This window comes from Eurosta solidaginis, chromosome 2, assembly GCF_040869045.1.
Source record: "Eurosta solidaginis isolate ZX-2024a chromosome 2, ASM4086904v1, whole genome shotgun sequence".
Classification (NCBI taxonomy): Eukaryota; Metazoa; Arthropoda; class Insecta; order Diptera; family Tephritidae; genus Eurosta; species Eurosta solidaginis.
This window is the reverse complement of record NC_090320.1, coordinates 106,941,766-106,956,978: the sequence shown is the minus strand read 5'-3', so window position 1 is coordinate 106,956,978 and position 15,213 is coordinate 106,941,766. Positions and strand designations below refer to the sequence as shown.

The following is a 15,213-nucleotide window of genomic DNA, read 5'->3' as shown; positions in this document are numbered from 1 at the left end:
TAGCATCTCCACAAATGGGCAAGTAGAACGAGTGAATCGAGTTTTAAAAGGCATGTTGGCTAAACATACTGATCCTATTGACCATACAGATTGGAAGAAAAGACTTGTTGATTTTGAGTTTGCAATAAACAATACAGTTCCGAGTAGCACTAAAGAGACCCCTTGTAAGTTGTTGTTTGGTGTAGAACAAAGGGCGCTAAGATTGACGCATTAACCGAATACCTACAGGAAAACTATATTAGTGGAAATGTAGATCTGACTAGTATCAGAGGGCAAGCGCACAAGGCTATTCAGGAGTCGCAACGAAGGAACAAACGATATTTCCAACAAACACATAAACCTGCCCGGCAGTTTGAGGTTGGTGAGTTTGTTGTAATAAAGAATGTAGACACTTCTGTAGACAAAAATAAGAAGCTTGCTCCCAAGTATAAAGGTCCTTATGTCATTCACAAACAATTAGAACACAACCGTTATGTTGTGACCGATATAGAGAATTGTCAGTTAACTCAGATTCCTTATAGTAATGTCATTGACTCCAGTAGGCTTCGACGTTGGGTGCAGTCCATCCCAAGTGGTGGAATTTTGGGACAGGAAGGCGACAACTCTATTGATCAAGAAGGAGAATTTATTTATTTGCAATGTAATGATGATGCGTGTATTGACCTTGAGTATTTGAAGGAGCACCAGGTTGGATCACCAGAATCAAACGCGGTCGATTGTTTGTCAGGTTAAGGCCGAATTGTAATAAATTCAATATGATACTGGGTGTCACGCAACCTTGTGGCTGGTTATCTGGATCTCCTTGAAATAATTCTTACTTGAGTGACAGCTTAGTCGCTTTGTTATATTTTTTCATTATTAATAATTTCGTGAACTGAAATATAGCTTCTCAAAAATAAAATATCAATTTAAATAAGATTACACCGCTTTCCTTTTTTAAAGTTTATGAAAGTGCATTTTTCGGTGACGATGAAGTCGGCAGTACGCTCGAGCGAAATAAGTATAGGCAGGCGGTCGGATGCCAATGCTACCATCGGCTGCCAGTTGACGCAGTTTACGAGTACTGCGCTCACGATTGATATATCTGGCGAACTGTAACAGCTTCCTATCATACGAGTGGGGGCGTCACAGTTTATTGTGCAGAACGCCCTTTCTTCTATTTGATCCGCCAACATCTCATCTCTAATGTCCGCCTGCAAGTTTGAATGCCATAGATGTTGTAGTTGTTGTAGCAATGCTCGCTCCACCTAATAGCCGCGACCGATCACAAATTGTCATCAATATCCTGTAACGGGAGTCCAAGGAAACTTGCCGTTTCAACAGGGGTGAACCATAAGGAAAAGGGGTGTTACAGGCGTTGGTTCCACATTACAATTAAAGAGATGGTTGGTGTCATGTGGGGACACATTGTAAGCGGGGCATACATTTTGTATGTCGGGGTTGATTCTGGATAGGTAAGAGTTTAGCCTGCTACAGTATCCAGAAGGAAGTTGAGCAAGAGTGACACGCGTTTCCCTGGAGAGTATGCGTTCCTCTTCGACGAGTTTTGGATAATTTTCTTTAAGTGCTGGATTCACCGGGCAATTCCCGGCATAAAGGTCCGACGCCTGTTTATGGAGTTCACCAAGGACCTGCTTGTGTTTTTTCACTTCATACGGCTGGGTTCTCAGGTGCCGTATTTCCTCAAAATGCTTACGGAAATGACTCCCTTAGCCCCTAGACGGTGCTGGTTCATCAATCAGATGTCTGTTGGGATGCCCAGGTTTCTGGGTATTCAACAGGAACTGTTTGGTCAGCATCTCATTTGGAAATAAGGGAGCAAAATGGCTTCAAGCGTCTTTGCCACTGGCGATAGGAGAGATATCAGACGATACGACTCACCTATGTTAGCTGGTTTCCCAGGCTTTAGTAGCGGGACCACCTTGGCCATTTTCCATTTCTCGGGTATGACAAAGGTGGAAAGAGACAGGTTGAAGACATGCGCTAAATATTTGAAACCCTCTTTCCCTAGGCTTTTAAGCATCGGAATGGCTATGCCGTCTGGGCCCACAGCTTTGGATGGTTTAGCACGACCAATGGCGTCCTCAACCTCTTTAGCGGTGATGGTGATTGGTGACGCGCTGAATTTGTGTTAATGTGCGTGTCTATTGGCTCTCCGTCTATCTTTGTCGACCGTAGGATGTATTATATATTGTCGGCAGAAAGCGTTCGCGCATTTTTTCGCATCCGACAGCACTTTGTCGCCAAAGGCGATGGAAACTTTGTCTTTGTGCTTAGTCAGATTCGATACGGACTTTACGGTGGACCAAAGTTTACCTACACCGGTAGAGGTTACAACCTCTTAGTTGCTCCTCCTATTTAGATTGCTTGTGTTCATCCGCAGATTGTCGTTTCTTCTATTTGATCCGCCAACATCTCACCCCTACTGTCCGCCCGCAAGTTTGAATGCCATAGATCATGACGGGCATTGAAATCGCCTAAGATAATGCGATTGTTGCCAGTGAGTAAGGCCCTGATATTAGGGCGGTATCCACTGGGGCAACAGGTGGCAAGAGGGATATAGATGTTGATGATTTCTAGGTTTACATCGCCTGACCGGACAGATAAGCCGTGACGTTCTAAGACACTGTCCCTGCTGCCGATGTCGGGATCAAATATATGATATGCACAGAGTGGTGTATGATAAACGCGAGGCCACCTCCATTTCCGCTCTCGCGATCGCCTGACCGGACAGATATGCCTTGACGTTCTAAGACATTGTCCCTGTGGTCGATGCCAGGATCAAATATATAATATTGCACAGACTGGTGTATGATAAACGCGAGGCCGCCTCCATTTCCGCTCTCGCGGTCTTTCCTGTGGACATTATACCCAGAGCAGGTCTGCAATGCAGATCTTGCTGTGAGTTTAGTCTCTTGAATCGCAGCAATGCGGATGTTGTGCCGCTTCATGAAATCGACTATCTCCGTAATCTTCCCAGTTAGTCCATTACAGTTTAACTGCAAAATTCTGAAGTGCATAAGGGGAGACGCCGCCACTCTGGGGGTAAGTGACGGGTGACTGCGCCTGGGTTGTGGAAAGCCAGGACGCAATTGCTGTTGTGGCCCTGGGACTGGGCGTCCTTGGGCTAGCATTGGGGTACCCGGATGATTTGGGTTTCCGACCTGGCAACATGGCGCGATGAAACCCGTCGGGGGGTTGCCGACGCGGAGACCAGAACATCTAGGAAAGTGGCACCACCCAAGGCAGGAGCTGCATTGGGCGGATGTCGCAAACCTATATATTCTGTGCTGGCAGACGGTGCAAACGGAGGTAGGGACTAAGAGTCTGTTTCCCTGACCTGCACGATTGCTGCCGGAAAAGAGGGGGGGAGAAGACGGGGGCAGGGGCTGATGCTCAGCATTGCTACCAACTCTACTACGAAGGTAGTAGTTATGAGTGGTATCAGCTGTTTGAGTTGTTGGCGCCGTGGCGCGCGAGCAGCAGCGGGTACTTGTTGTGGCTTGCTGAGCAGCGGGGCTGCTGGAAGGTAGTGGGGGCACTTAGGCGTACACTACAGGGCGCCCTTGGGCGTGAACAACAAGGAGCCACAAAAGATTTATAAAAGTTACGTGGACGTCGGGTTTTGGGATCAAGCCCAGAACAACCTGTCCGATGCAACCATCCCTTGCACGAGACACACTGAACAGAGTATGACCGTCCTAAAAAGATTCTTTTCCGGCAGATGCAGCAAAACCATTTTTCAGGACCGGGGTCAGGAGACGGACCCGGATTGTATTCGATGCCTTCCCAGAGTAAGAGAGTATGGAGCAGTCCTGTTGCAAGGAGCTGCTGGGAGGATGACAATTTGTGGGAGGGACGAAACAAATTAAATGGGGTCACACTGAAATGACAGTCCTTGGTCGGGAAAAATCCCGAGTCGCTCCGGTACATAGAACCGACTGCCTTGGGAAGCGAATGCCATAGATCGTGATGGGCATTGAAAACGCCTAAGATAACGCGATTATCACCAGTGAGTAAGGCGCTGATATTAGGGCGGTATCCATTGGGGCAACAGTTGGCAGGAGGGATGCAGATGTTGATGATTTCTAGGTTTAGACCGGACAGATAAGCCGTGACGTGTCCCTGCGGCCGATGTCGGGATCAAATATATGATATGCACAGAGTGGTGTATGATAAACGCGAGGCCAACTCCATTTCCGCTCTCGCGATCTTTTCTGTGGACAAGATACCCATAACAAGTCTGCAGAGCAGATCTTGCTGTGATGTTAGTCTCTTGAATCGCAGCAATGCGGATGTTGTGCCGCTTCATGAAATCGACTATCTCCGTGATCTTCCCAGTTAATCCATTACAGTTTAAATGCAGAATTCTGAAGTGCAACGGGGGCGACGTCGTCACTCTGGGAATAAGTGACGGGTGACTACGCCTGGGTTGTGAAAGGCTACGACGCAGCTGCTGTTTTGGCCCTGGGACTGGACGTCTTTGGGGTACCCGGTGTATTTGGGTTTGCGGCCTGGCAACATGGGCAATTAAGAACGTCGGGGGTTGCATACCAGAACATATATCAGAACATATAGGAAAGTGGCACCGTCCAAGGCAGGAGCTGCATTGGGCGGTTGTCGCAAACATATATATTCTGTGCTGGCAAACGGTACAAAAGGTGGTAGGGACTAAGAGTATGTTTCCCTGACCTATACGATTGCTGCCGGAAAAGAGGGGAGAGAAGAGGGGGGCGGGGGCTGATGCTCGGCATTGCTACCGACTCTACTATGGAGATTGTAGTTATGAGTGGGAGCGGCCGTATGAGATGGTGGCGCCGTAGGGCGCGAGCAGCGGCAGGTACTTGATGTGGCTTACTGAGCAGCAGAGCTGTTGGAAGGTAGTGGGGGTGCTAAGGCGTGACCGGGGTCAGGAGACGGACCCGGATTGGGTTCCATACCTTCCCGGAGCAGGAGAGTATGGCGCAGTCCCGCTGCAAGGGACTGCTGGGAGGATGACAATTTGTGGGAGGGGCACAACACATTAAATGGGGTTACACTGAAACGACAGTCATTGGTCGGGAAAAATCCCGTGTCGCTCCGGTACATAGAACCGACTGCCTTGGGAAGCGAGCTGTCACCGTGCTACCACATAGCCAGAAAAAACTTTTTTTATTAGAGAGGAGATGACAGCTGAAGACTGCATTTGTATACGTGAATGCGTTAGGCAGTTTTTGTTGGGATTTATTTTATTTATGTGTTCGATGTACGCTAAAGCATAAGTCATACTATGTATGTATCCGTTAAAATAAATATAAATACTCATATTTTTATTAGCAATCACATATTTGGGTAATTATTTAAAAAATGCATACATTAAAAAGATTTTCTTTTAATTATCTCTCAAGATATTTTTTTCTTTGCAAATGCAACCATATGCACAGAAAATTTAATGGTACGGAAAATTCCAACTCGCTACTCACCTCCATGAATAATTTTATACAGAGTTAAATTACTACTTCACTACGCTATGGAAAACCCGGAACGCATAATTTTTTTTATATTGTCGACTTTATTTTATTGTATGAAATTATCCCAAAATATATTTAATTGATATTTACTGCTTTAATGATTTTATTATAGTTGTAATATTATTAGTTTTATTATTGTGGATTATTCCTAGTACCCGCAAGTAATCAGATAATCTCCCAGCTTCTCTACTACAGAGGCGGCTTGCTGAGGTTGAACTGGATCCTCGTAGATGGAAACGATCACAGCTGCGAGTAAAAAAGAGAAAAAATTATGTATTACTACTAAATAATAACTTTATTAAGGGAGCTCAGTTCTGTGCATTTGGTATTAGAAATGTTCGGACCGGGAACAACTACTTCGAATTAAATTTTTTTCTATTTTGTTTTGTATTGACAGCTACTGATTGCAGTATTGCAAAAATAATATATGTATTTTGAAGTTCCACAAAGCATGCCCGTACATTTGGGCAAACGAAAACTCACCGACGTTCAACGCACGTACGTACGTAGCCCGGAACGTAGAAATCAAAACAACTTTTATTTTTTCCGTAAGAACGTGTCAGTTGATCGCTATCTCAATAGACAGAGTTGCTTAGTAAACTTTTGCAAGCTAAATTGTGTTATGGAAACGCATTTACAAGGGAATCAGTAAGGAAGGCGGTCGGCATGATGTGGTGGTGCACAGTGGCTAGTCATTGTCGGCTGGGGCGGGTCCTTGCCAACCTTACTGTTCCTGCGCCATAAACAGAAAAAAAAGTCATATCATGCCTATCAAACTGCAGCTGTCAGATTCAAAAAAAACCCTGACAGAAGCGCAGAGACCGACTCAAAACGCTTATCAATACCAATTAAAACGACATCCGGTCGAACCGGATGCCACGGACAGACCGTTAACATGCAAATATTTAAATTCAAATTCAAAAGAAATAACGCAAAAAAAAATACCGAACCGGAAGCGACCGGTTACCAACTCTGAAAATCAAATAATAAAAAAAAGGCTGAAAAATTAAAATAAAAACAAAAGGGCCGAATATATAGAGGGGCGCCGCGGGTGTTGTTGCGACGCCCGGTGCTTTGCCCACCCTCAAGTAACCATGGCCACCGTCGCACCTAAAATTCCGGTGGCCCCTCTATATATTCGGCCCTTTTGTTTTTATTTTAATTTTTCAGCCTTTTTTTTATTATTTGATTTTCAGAGTTGGTAACCGGTCGCTTCCGGTTCGGTATTTTTTTTTGCGTTATTTCTTTTGAATTTCAATTTAAATATTTGCATGTTAACGGTCTGTCCGTGGCATCCGGTTCGACCGGATGTCGTTTTAATTGGTATTGATAAGCGTTTTGAGTCGGTCTCTGCGCTTCTGTCAGGGTTTTTTTTGAATCTGACAGCTGCAGTTTGATAGGCATGATATGACTTTTTTTTCTGTTTATGGCGCAGGAACAGTAAGGTTGGCAAGGACCCGCCCCAGCCGACAATGACTAGCCACTGTGCACCACCACATCATGCCGACCGCCTTCCTTACTGATTCCCTTGTAAATGCGTTTCCATAACAGATGGCGCCCAACGGGTTTTGGTGCACGAGGCGCTGTCGCGCTGGTCATTTTGGTCAACTTGTGAAGTTGACCATCCCATCAGTCCGAGGTGTGCAGCCACAGGAGCAGCCACCTGCGTTGCGGTGGGATGGTTGGACGGATCAAGTTGTCCAGAATGATCATCGATGACAGTTGCTGAGGGCGCCATAACAGATGGCGCCCAACGTGGCACCTGAGGCGCTGGCCGCGAGGGTCAGTCGGGTCAACCTGTGAGGTTGACCATCCCACCAGTCCGAGTGAGCAGCCACAGAAGCTGCCACCTACGTTGCGGTGGGATGGTTGGACGGATCAGGTTGTCCGGGCTGGTCATCGGGGGCAGTGGCTGATGGAGCCACGGACTACACGTCGTGTCATCCGGATTTTTTTGTTTTTTTCACCCAGTGAGGCAGTGCTGCACGCACTTTATTTTTTTTTGTAATTGGGGATTTTAGTTGCCGGAATGTTGTCCGTAGTCGGCTAGGTAATAATATGTCCGCTAACTTGGTTTTTTTTGTAAAGTAGTTTTGTTTAGTTCTTATGCCGAATTTTGTGATGTCTGGTGTGAGTGGGTGAGTGAAATTGTAAGGACCCCAGCTCAGCCCACGTCTCAGGTGGTACCCCAGAATACCACCTGGATTGTGGTGGGTTGAGCTGGGATTCAGAGCGGCACCTTTTCCTGTCCCACCAGTCTGGGGAGCGGCCATTGAGGCCGCTCCAACCATAGCGGTGGAGGCAGGAGGGGTGTCCCGGGTGAATGGACGGGAGGCCTCAGCACCCCCAGCCAGTCCCACTAGCGCGTCCCCAGAGACTGCCTCTGCGTTGCGGCTGGGTGTGTTTGGACTAACCTGTGTGTGTAGGACATTGACCCTAGTGGCCCCAACCAGTCCCAGAGGCAGGTCCTTAAGACCCCCTTATGCGTTGCGGTTGGGAGCACTAGGGACAAGAATGAAGGAGTTTGTGTGTTTTTTTTTTCATTTTTTTTTGGAGCCCGAGTGCCTTCGGGGAATGGGATGTCAGTATTCCCATTGACTACCCAAATATTTTTTTTGGCCTTCTGTGGGGGCGATAACCACTAGCCTTTCGGAGTTTGGACGAGTTCTCCATATCAAAATGTCTACACTTTTTTTTTACTTTACGGCCAAAATAAAAATGGAGTACTTTTTCATGGCCGGAACCTCATGCTAAAAGACAAAATTTTTTCCTTAGTGATCGCAGGTCTATCTTTTTCTCTTTTCGATATTTTTTTTCGTCGCAACCTTCGCCACATCGCTAGGTGTGTTCGCGTGAACGCGCTCCCAAGGGGATCATGGCCGTAGACCGCAGCAGCAGACCGTAACAAACCCTGGGGGCGGAGGTGTTGGCTTGAGAGTCCTCTCGTAATTCGCTTGCGGTTGGGAGCACTAGGGCCAAGTATGAATGTGTTGTACCAAATTTTTTTTTGCCTAGCCTACTGCCGTCTAATGATGGGATGTCAGCGTTCCCATCACCACCTACATTGTTCATATAAAATTTGTATATAACTAACCGTTTTCTTTTCAGCTTTTGAAATTTTTTTTTATTTTTTTTTTTTTTGGTGCGATCATTGATAAATGATTGCATTAATTCTCGCACAATTTTTTTATATAGATATATAAATTTTTTTTTCTTTCAACAAACCATCTTCTGGGAACAGAAGTTTTTTTTTTTTTTCGAATACTAGGATTTGACAAACTATTTTTTTCTTAACGGATTATGTCGCGCGACCAATCATTCGGGCAACCGGGCCGGAATACCCCGTTTGGGAGTGCAGGGAGTTACCGGGGAAACCAGAAACGGGGTAATAAAAATAGAGGGGCCTTCTCTCAGGCCAGGCGTCCCTTGGTGGTGCACACCCCAGTGGGCGGACAATATGGAGACCCCGCGTTAATAAACATGGGCTCGGACCTGAATGACACTCGCGAGAAACTGGACGGACCTGTAAGCACCAGTCAGGTGAACGCGCACGATATCTCGGGGCTAATGCCCAATGCGGCGATCTACGCACCCGAAGGAGCTGGTGCTTTACCCCCAAACCCGGAAATGGGAAATTTCGGAGACGCTACAAGCGATCGGACCTTAGGAATGCAGGACGAAGCCACACGTGGAGGCTCGTGGGTGGACGTGCTACACCAACTGTTTCAGGCTTCGCAGGAGGAAATGCGTAGAGAGATGGGCTCAATTAGAGCCAACATGGCCCAGCTCAACGCCGCTCTCGAATCCACGCAGCAAGCAAACCAGCAACACAGGAACGCAAGTAGGATGGACCGGAACCCATTGCCATCGGTAGTACCTCCAATGTACCCGACTCCAAGCAACATAGCAGTAAAACCGCAGGAGTGGAAAATCGCATTCGAAGTCACTGGGAGTGTAGCCGATTTCCTCTTCAAATTAAACACCTTGTGTGAGCGCACACAATGCCCTGACGAACAAATAATGGCCAGTTTCCACTTATTCCTTTCGGGACGAGCCGAAGAATGGTACTGGCTGTTCACAAAACAAAACCCAAATGCGACATATGCCTTTTTGTGCTACTCGTTAAAGAGAGTTTGGCACTTTGAAAATGGACCACGAGATCATGATGGAGATCTCCATGCGGAAGCAAAAGGCAAGTGAGTGTTATGACGTGCTTCACGCGGACATAATCTCCTTGAACGCGCGCTTAAGGGAGCCGATGTCAGAGCTTTTACTGATTGACATAATAAAAAGGAACGTCAACAGTAGCCTTAAGCTAATGCTTTTTAATGCGGACGTAAGGACCCTCCATGATCTACGCGATGTAGCACGCAGAGGTGAACAAGTGCTGAAAGAGAGCAAGCTGCTGGGAGCCAATTACCCAGGACGGCATGTAAGCGAGGCACGCGTGACAACCCCGGACATGAAGATGTAAGGCGAGGACGGCGAGATAGATCCGCAGATAGAGGCGCTGGAATATAGACGCAGCAGGAGACCGGACTACTCGGGAATCCAATGCTGGAATTGCCAGGGAATGGGGCACTCCTATATATATTGTGAGGAACCCATAAAAAGTCCTTTTTGTTTTAAATGTGGGTATAAGGGTGTATTCACTCCTAAATGCCCTAGGGACCATCGTAGGCAGGGAAACCAGTACCCGAGCGAGAAGGCGGGGGAACCTCGTTCGGCTTCATAGCCCCCACATCAGCCAGTGCTCGAGGCGTCGTCCCGTGCGCTGAACCAGAGGGTGAATCTCTGCATGGAGGTGGTGAGCTTCCGAGGTGCAGTAGTACCCTGGCAGAAGAGCCCTCAAAAGTAATAATAACTTACCCTGACAGTACAGACAGTTCTGAAGCCGAGAATCAAACGTCTTCATCCGCGATGAGCGAGCCGATTAGAATTCTGCGACGCCAGCATAGGGATGTCGCTTGCCAGACGCAACTTTCACCAAACCTAGAAGAAAGGGAACATAGGTACGCACACATAAGACATACCATTTTTGAACAATATCCGGTATCAGAAAATATTTTGAAGAGTAGGAAGAGATACCACAGGAGAGTACAGGAGCGTAGACTGCTGCAAGCCACCACGTTAACGCTTACAGAGGACGAAAGGCCTTTAGTAAAGGCTAAAATTAAAAATAGTTTCCTTGTAGGGCTGTTGGACTCGGGAGCCAACGTCTCCATCTTAGGGAAAAACGGAGTAGAATTCCTAGAGGATAACGGCTTTGAATATCAGCCCTTACATGCGTTCGTATATACCGCGGGCGGCAACAAGCAAAAAATTTTAGGCTCAGTATCACTACCGGTCACCTTTAAAAACATCACAAAGGTTATTCGTTTTTACCTTGTCCCCTCACTTCTCCAAGAAGCCTATTTCGGGGTAGATTTTTGGAGAGCATTTGCGTTAGCTCCCGAAATATTCCCAAGCGTAGAGTGTTTAGAGGTTAGACTTGAGAAGGAATAAGAACTTAACCTGCACGAATTGTCACCAAACCAGAAATCAGAATTGCGAAAAGTCATCGAGACGTTTCCTTCGTACGAGAAGTTAGGCCTAGGGCAAACTAAATTAGTGGAGCATCACATCGACACCGGTGATGCTGTACCTATAAAAAGCAAACATTTCCCTCTTTCGCCACCGAGGCAAGCCGAAGCTTTTAGAGAACTAGACAGGTTACTCGAATTAGGAGTTATAGAAGAATCCAACTCCCCGTGGTGTAATCCTGTAGTACTGGTCCGGAAACCAGGTAAAGTTAGGCTGTGCATAGATTCGAGGAAGGTCAACGCGGTGACTAAGAAGGATTCGTACCCCCTGCCTCATATCAACGGCTTATTGAGCAGACTTAAGGACACGCATTTTATTAGTGGCATTGATCTGAAGGACGCGTTCTTCCAGATCAAATTGACAGAGTCCTCTAAGGAAAAAACAGCATTCGCAGTTCCGGGGAGGCCTCTGTACCACTTCAAAGTAATGCCATTTGGTCTGTGCAATGGACCGCAGACTATGAGTAGGCTGATGGACAAGGCAATCCCTTCGCGTCTGCGAGAGAATGTCTTCGTCTACCTAGATGATCTAATGGTATGTAGTACAAATTTTGAAGACCACCTGAAATTGCTGGCGGAAGTGGCCAACTTTTTGAGAGACGCAGGTCTGACAATAAACGTCGAGAAAAGTAAATTTTGTCAGAAGGAAATACGCTACTTAGGTTACTTGATAGGCAGCGGGTGTTTGAAAGTGGATCCGGGAAAAATAGAAGCAATGCAAAACTTCCCGATCCCTAAATCCCCTCGTCAAGTGCGTAGGTTTGTGGGCATGGCGAATTGGTACAGGGCGTTTATTACCAATTTTGCTGACTTGGCAGGTCCCTTGACCGACTGTCTCCGTAAGTCAGCAGGCCCGTTCAAGCTTACCTCTAAAGCTATAGAGGCCTTCGAAAAGCTAAAAGTAGCTTTGAGTTCCGCCCCTGTTTTGGCCCAACCAGACTTTTCAAGGGAATTCGTGATACAATGTGACGCTTCCAAAATAGGTGTTGGCGGAGTATTGTTTCAGGTCGATGATGATGGCGCTGAGCATCCAATCGCATTCGTGTGCTGAATAATGCTCAACGCAATTATACAGTAACCGAGCTGGAATGTCTTGCAGCCATAATTAGCGTGAAGCGTTTCCGACCCTATGTCGAAGGATTACCTTTTCGGATTGTTACGGACCACTCCAGTCTCAAGTGGTTGATGACACAAAAAGACTTGAGCGGGAGGTTGGCGAGATGGTCACTCTTACTGCAAAGATACGATTTTGGAATGGAACACCGTAAGGGCACCCTGAATGTAGTACCAGACGCGCTGTCGCGTTTTGATGTTGACGAGTTAACTTTCACTACCATGCCCGGAGAAATAGATTTAGTCTCTCCCGAATTTTGCAGCAACGAATATTTAGACTTAATTCGGACCGTCACCGAAAGCGAGGAATCACTTCCGGATTTACGAGTTGTGGACGGTGCAATTTTCAAAAGAGTTAAGTTTCGTAAGGGGATGGAAGGGGAAGAAGACTCGCTGTGGCGTTTATGGTTGCCAAAAGGGTTGACTGAGGAAGCAGTGAGATTAGCACATGACGCTAACCGGAGTTACCATGGCGAATGGCAGAAAACCTTAGAACGTGTTAGGCAGAAGTACTTCTGGCCGCAGCAGGCTAAGGACGTCAGGGACTACGTCCAGCGTTGTGACACCTGCAAAACGGCAAAACCCACCAATCAGCAGTCGAGACCACCTATAGGGAGTACCTTTGAGTCCGAAAGGCCATTTCAGCGGTTGTATTGCGACTTTCTAGGGCCGTATCCGAGATCTAAGCGGCGAAATCAATTTCTTTTCATAGTACTAGACCAATTTTCAAAATACGTTTGGCTAAAGCCCATGCAGAGAGCCACCACTGTAAACGTTATAAATTACTTCGCTTCAGAAATTTTTCCGGCTGTAGGGGTCCCTGAGTTTATTCACAGTGACAATGGTAAACAGTTTATCTCGAAGGAAATGAACCAATTTTTAGTAAATTACGGGGTGACGCACGTGAGGACGGGGCTATATTCTCCCCAAGCGAACGCATCCGAACGCGTCAATAGAGAAATTGTTTCTAAGATTAGGATTTTCCTGAAGGATAAACCTGACCACACTAATTGGGATAAGCATATACCCGAGATTCTATCAGTTTTGAGAAGTGATTTTCATACGGCGATTCAGTGTTCTCCATACTTTGCATTATATGGCCAAAACATGGTCCAGCATGCCTCAACGTACAACATTTTAGGGAAACTCGGCAGCCTTCGAGAAGACCAGGTTACGGTAGTAAGCCGAGCTGACAAGTTGACTAATATTCGTGAGCAGATCCGTAGAAATTTAGATCATGCCAAGGATAGGGGAGTAACCACCTATAACAAGCGCTCTAGACAAGTCAACTATAAGGAAGGTCAGGAAGTTTTTCGGAGAAACTTTGCCTTAAGTAATTTCAAACAGGGCATTAATGCCAAATTCCTACCCAAATACCTGAAGTGTCGCGTGCTTCGAAAAATAGGCAACGCATTGTATGATCTCGAGGACCTAAGCGGGAAATTGATAGGTCGCTTTCACGCGTCGGACATTCGCCCGCAATGAACTAGAAAACGTTTCTTTTGCCAATTTACAATTTGATTTTTTTTTATATATCCACCTATTGGACTTTTTTTGTCTGGGCGTTTTGGCGGTCGGGGACATCTCGCCCAGTATTCTCCCCGAGCACTGACCTCATAGGATGTTCACGCGCGTACTCACCGAGGACCGTGAACACCCTGGCAGTCCACGCTTAGGTCGGACTAGCCTTTCGGAGTTTGGACGAGTTCTCCATATCAAAATGTCTATATTTTTTTTGTCTTGCCTTTTGTGGGGGCGATAACCACTAAAACCTTTCGGAGTTTTGACGAGTTCTCCATAACAAATGTCTAATTGCCGCAAAGCCCTTTTAAACTAGGAAACAGAATTAATTCCCAAATTTGACTTAACTTTTTTTTTGATGGACCTATGTTGCCCGGCTAGCTTCGTAGTAGGACTTTGAGACTCTTATCTCAGGGGTGAGTCGTGCCCCACGTTGATTGGCATTGGAGGCCCCTGGCAGTGGCTTCCCACAGCGGATCCGGTTTCCTGTTCGCTCCATCGTCGGGCCTTCTAAGCGAAGCAGGTTTGTTACGGTCTGCTGCTGCGGTCTACGGCCATGATCCCCTTGGGAGCGTGTTCACGCGAACACACCTAGCGATGTGGTGAAAGTGGCGATAAAAAGAAAAATATCGAAAAGAAGGGAACAGACAGACCGGCCATCACGAGGAAGAAAATTTTTCTTCTGCCATGAGTTTCCGCCCGATACAGACGAGAAAAAAAGAAAAAAAAAAAGGCTAAGCAAGAAAAACCAAGCAATCAATTTTTTTCACGAGCCGAGTGAAACTTTCAGTGCGAAAATTAAGCATAAACATTAAACTATTTAAGCATTAAGAATTATCTAGACGTTACAAATACATTAGAATCCATATACTATTCATAAACATATGAGTGGCGAAACTCAGATGCATTGATTGTGCGAAGGGCGCGTTTATTTAAGGAGTGTAACGCGAAGAAAAAGGTGGCGGCAATAATCACCAGCGAATTACAAAGCAGCAAAAATACCGTGGTGATAGTATCGGTGCAGAAATTCAGCGCGACGCCAAAGCAACAGGAGGTACTACGTTATCTACTACCTGTATTCAAGTGAATGTCCAAAAACTAGGAAGAGTCTGTAGCGCAAAGTACCGACACAGTCCATTCCGACAAACCTCTTTTCGTCTCGTCTATTTTGGGTGGTAATAAACATTACAACGGGCGTGTTGTGTGGGCACCAACCCAACGTATAGAATATCCAGTTGAAGTAGGTCGGCGTCTCACAGCCACACCTAGTGAGGAAAGTACTAGTGATTCCGATTCGGATTCAGAAGAAGATAACCCCCCGAAGATAAACCCCATTCCCTACGTTTACGAAGTACACCACCACTTTTGGAAAAACATCCAACACCACCTCCGCTTCCAGGGCCAGCAGTACGCTGCAGCATAATACAACGAAAGCCGAAATTAGCACCAAGTCATCCGGGTCATAAAAGTCAACACGAAGTTTCATT

The 15,213-nt window shown here is 46.4% G+C and overlaps 1 protein-coding gene across 3 annotated transcripts in view; it reads right to left on the bottom strand.

The window, feature by feature from the left end:
• Positions 1-5,531: 5,531 nt before the first annotated feature.
• Positions 5,532-15,213, bottom strand: part of chic (profilin chic) — a 252,626-nt gene continuing 242,944 nt past the window's right edge. For all 3 annotated transcript variants that reach the window (XM_067766077.1, XM_067766075.1, XM_067766076.1), the window contains exon 4: positions 5,532-5,756. In XM_067766077.1, coding sequence (XP_067622178.1) covers positions 5,659-5,756 — 98 coding nt within the window. In that variant the 3' untranslated portion in view covers positions 5,532-5,658. The remainder of the gene's footprint in view (positions 5,757-15,213) is intronic.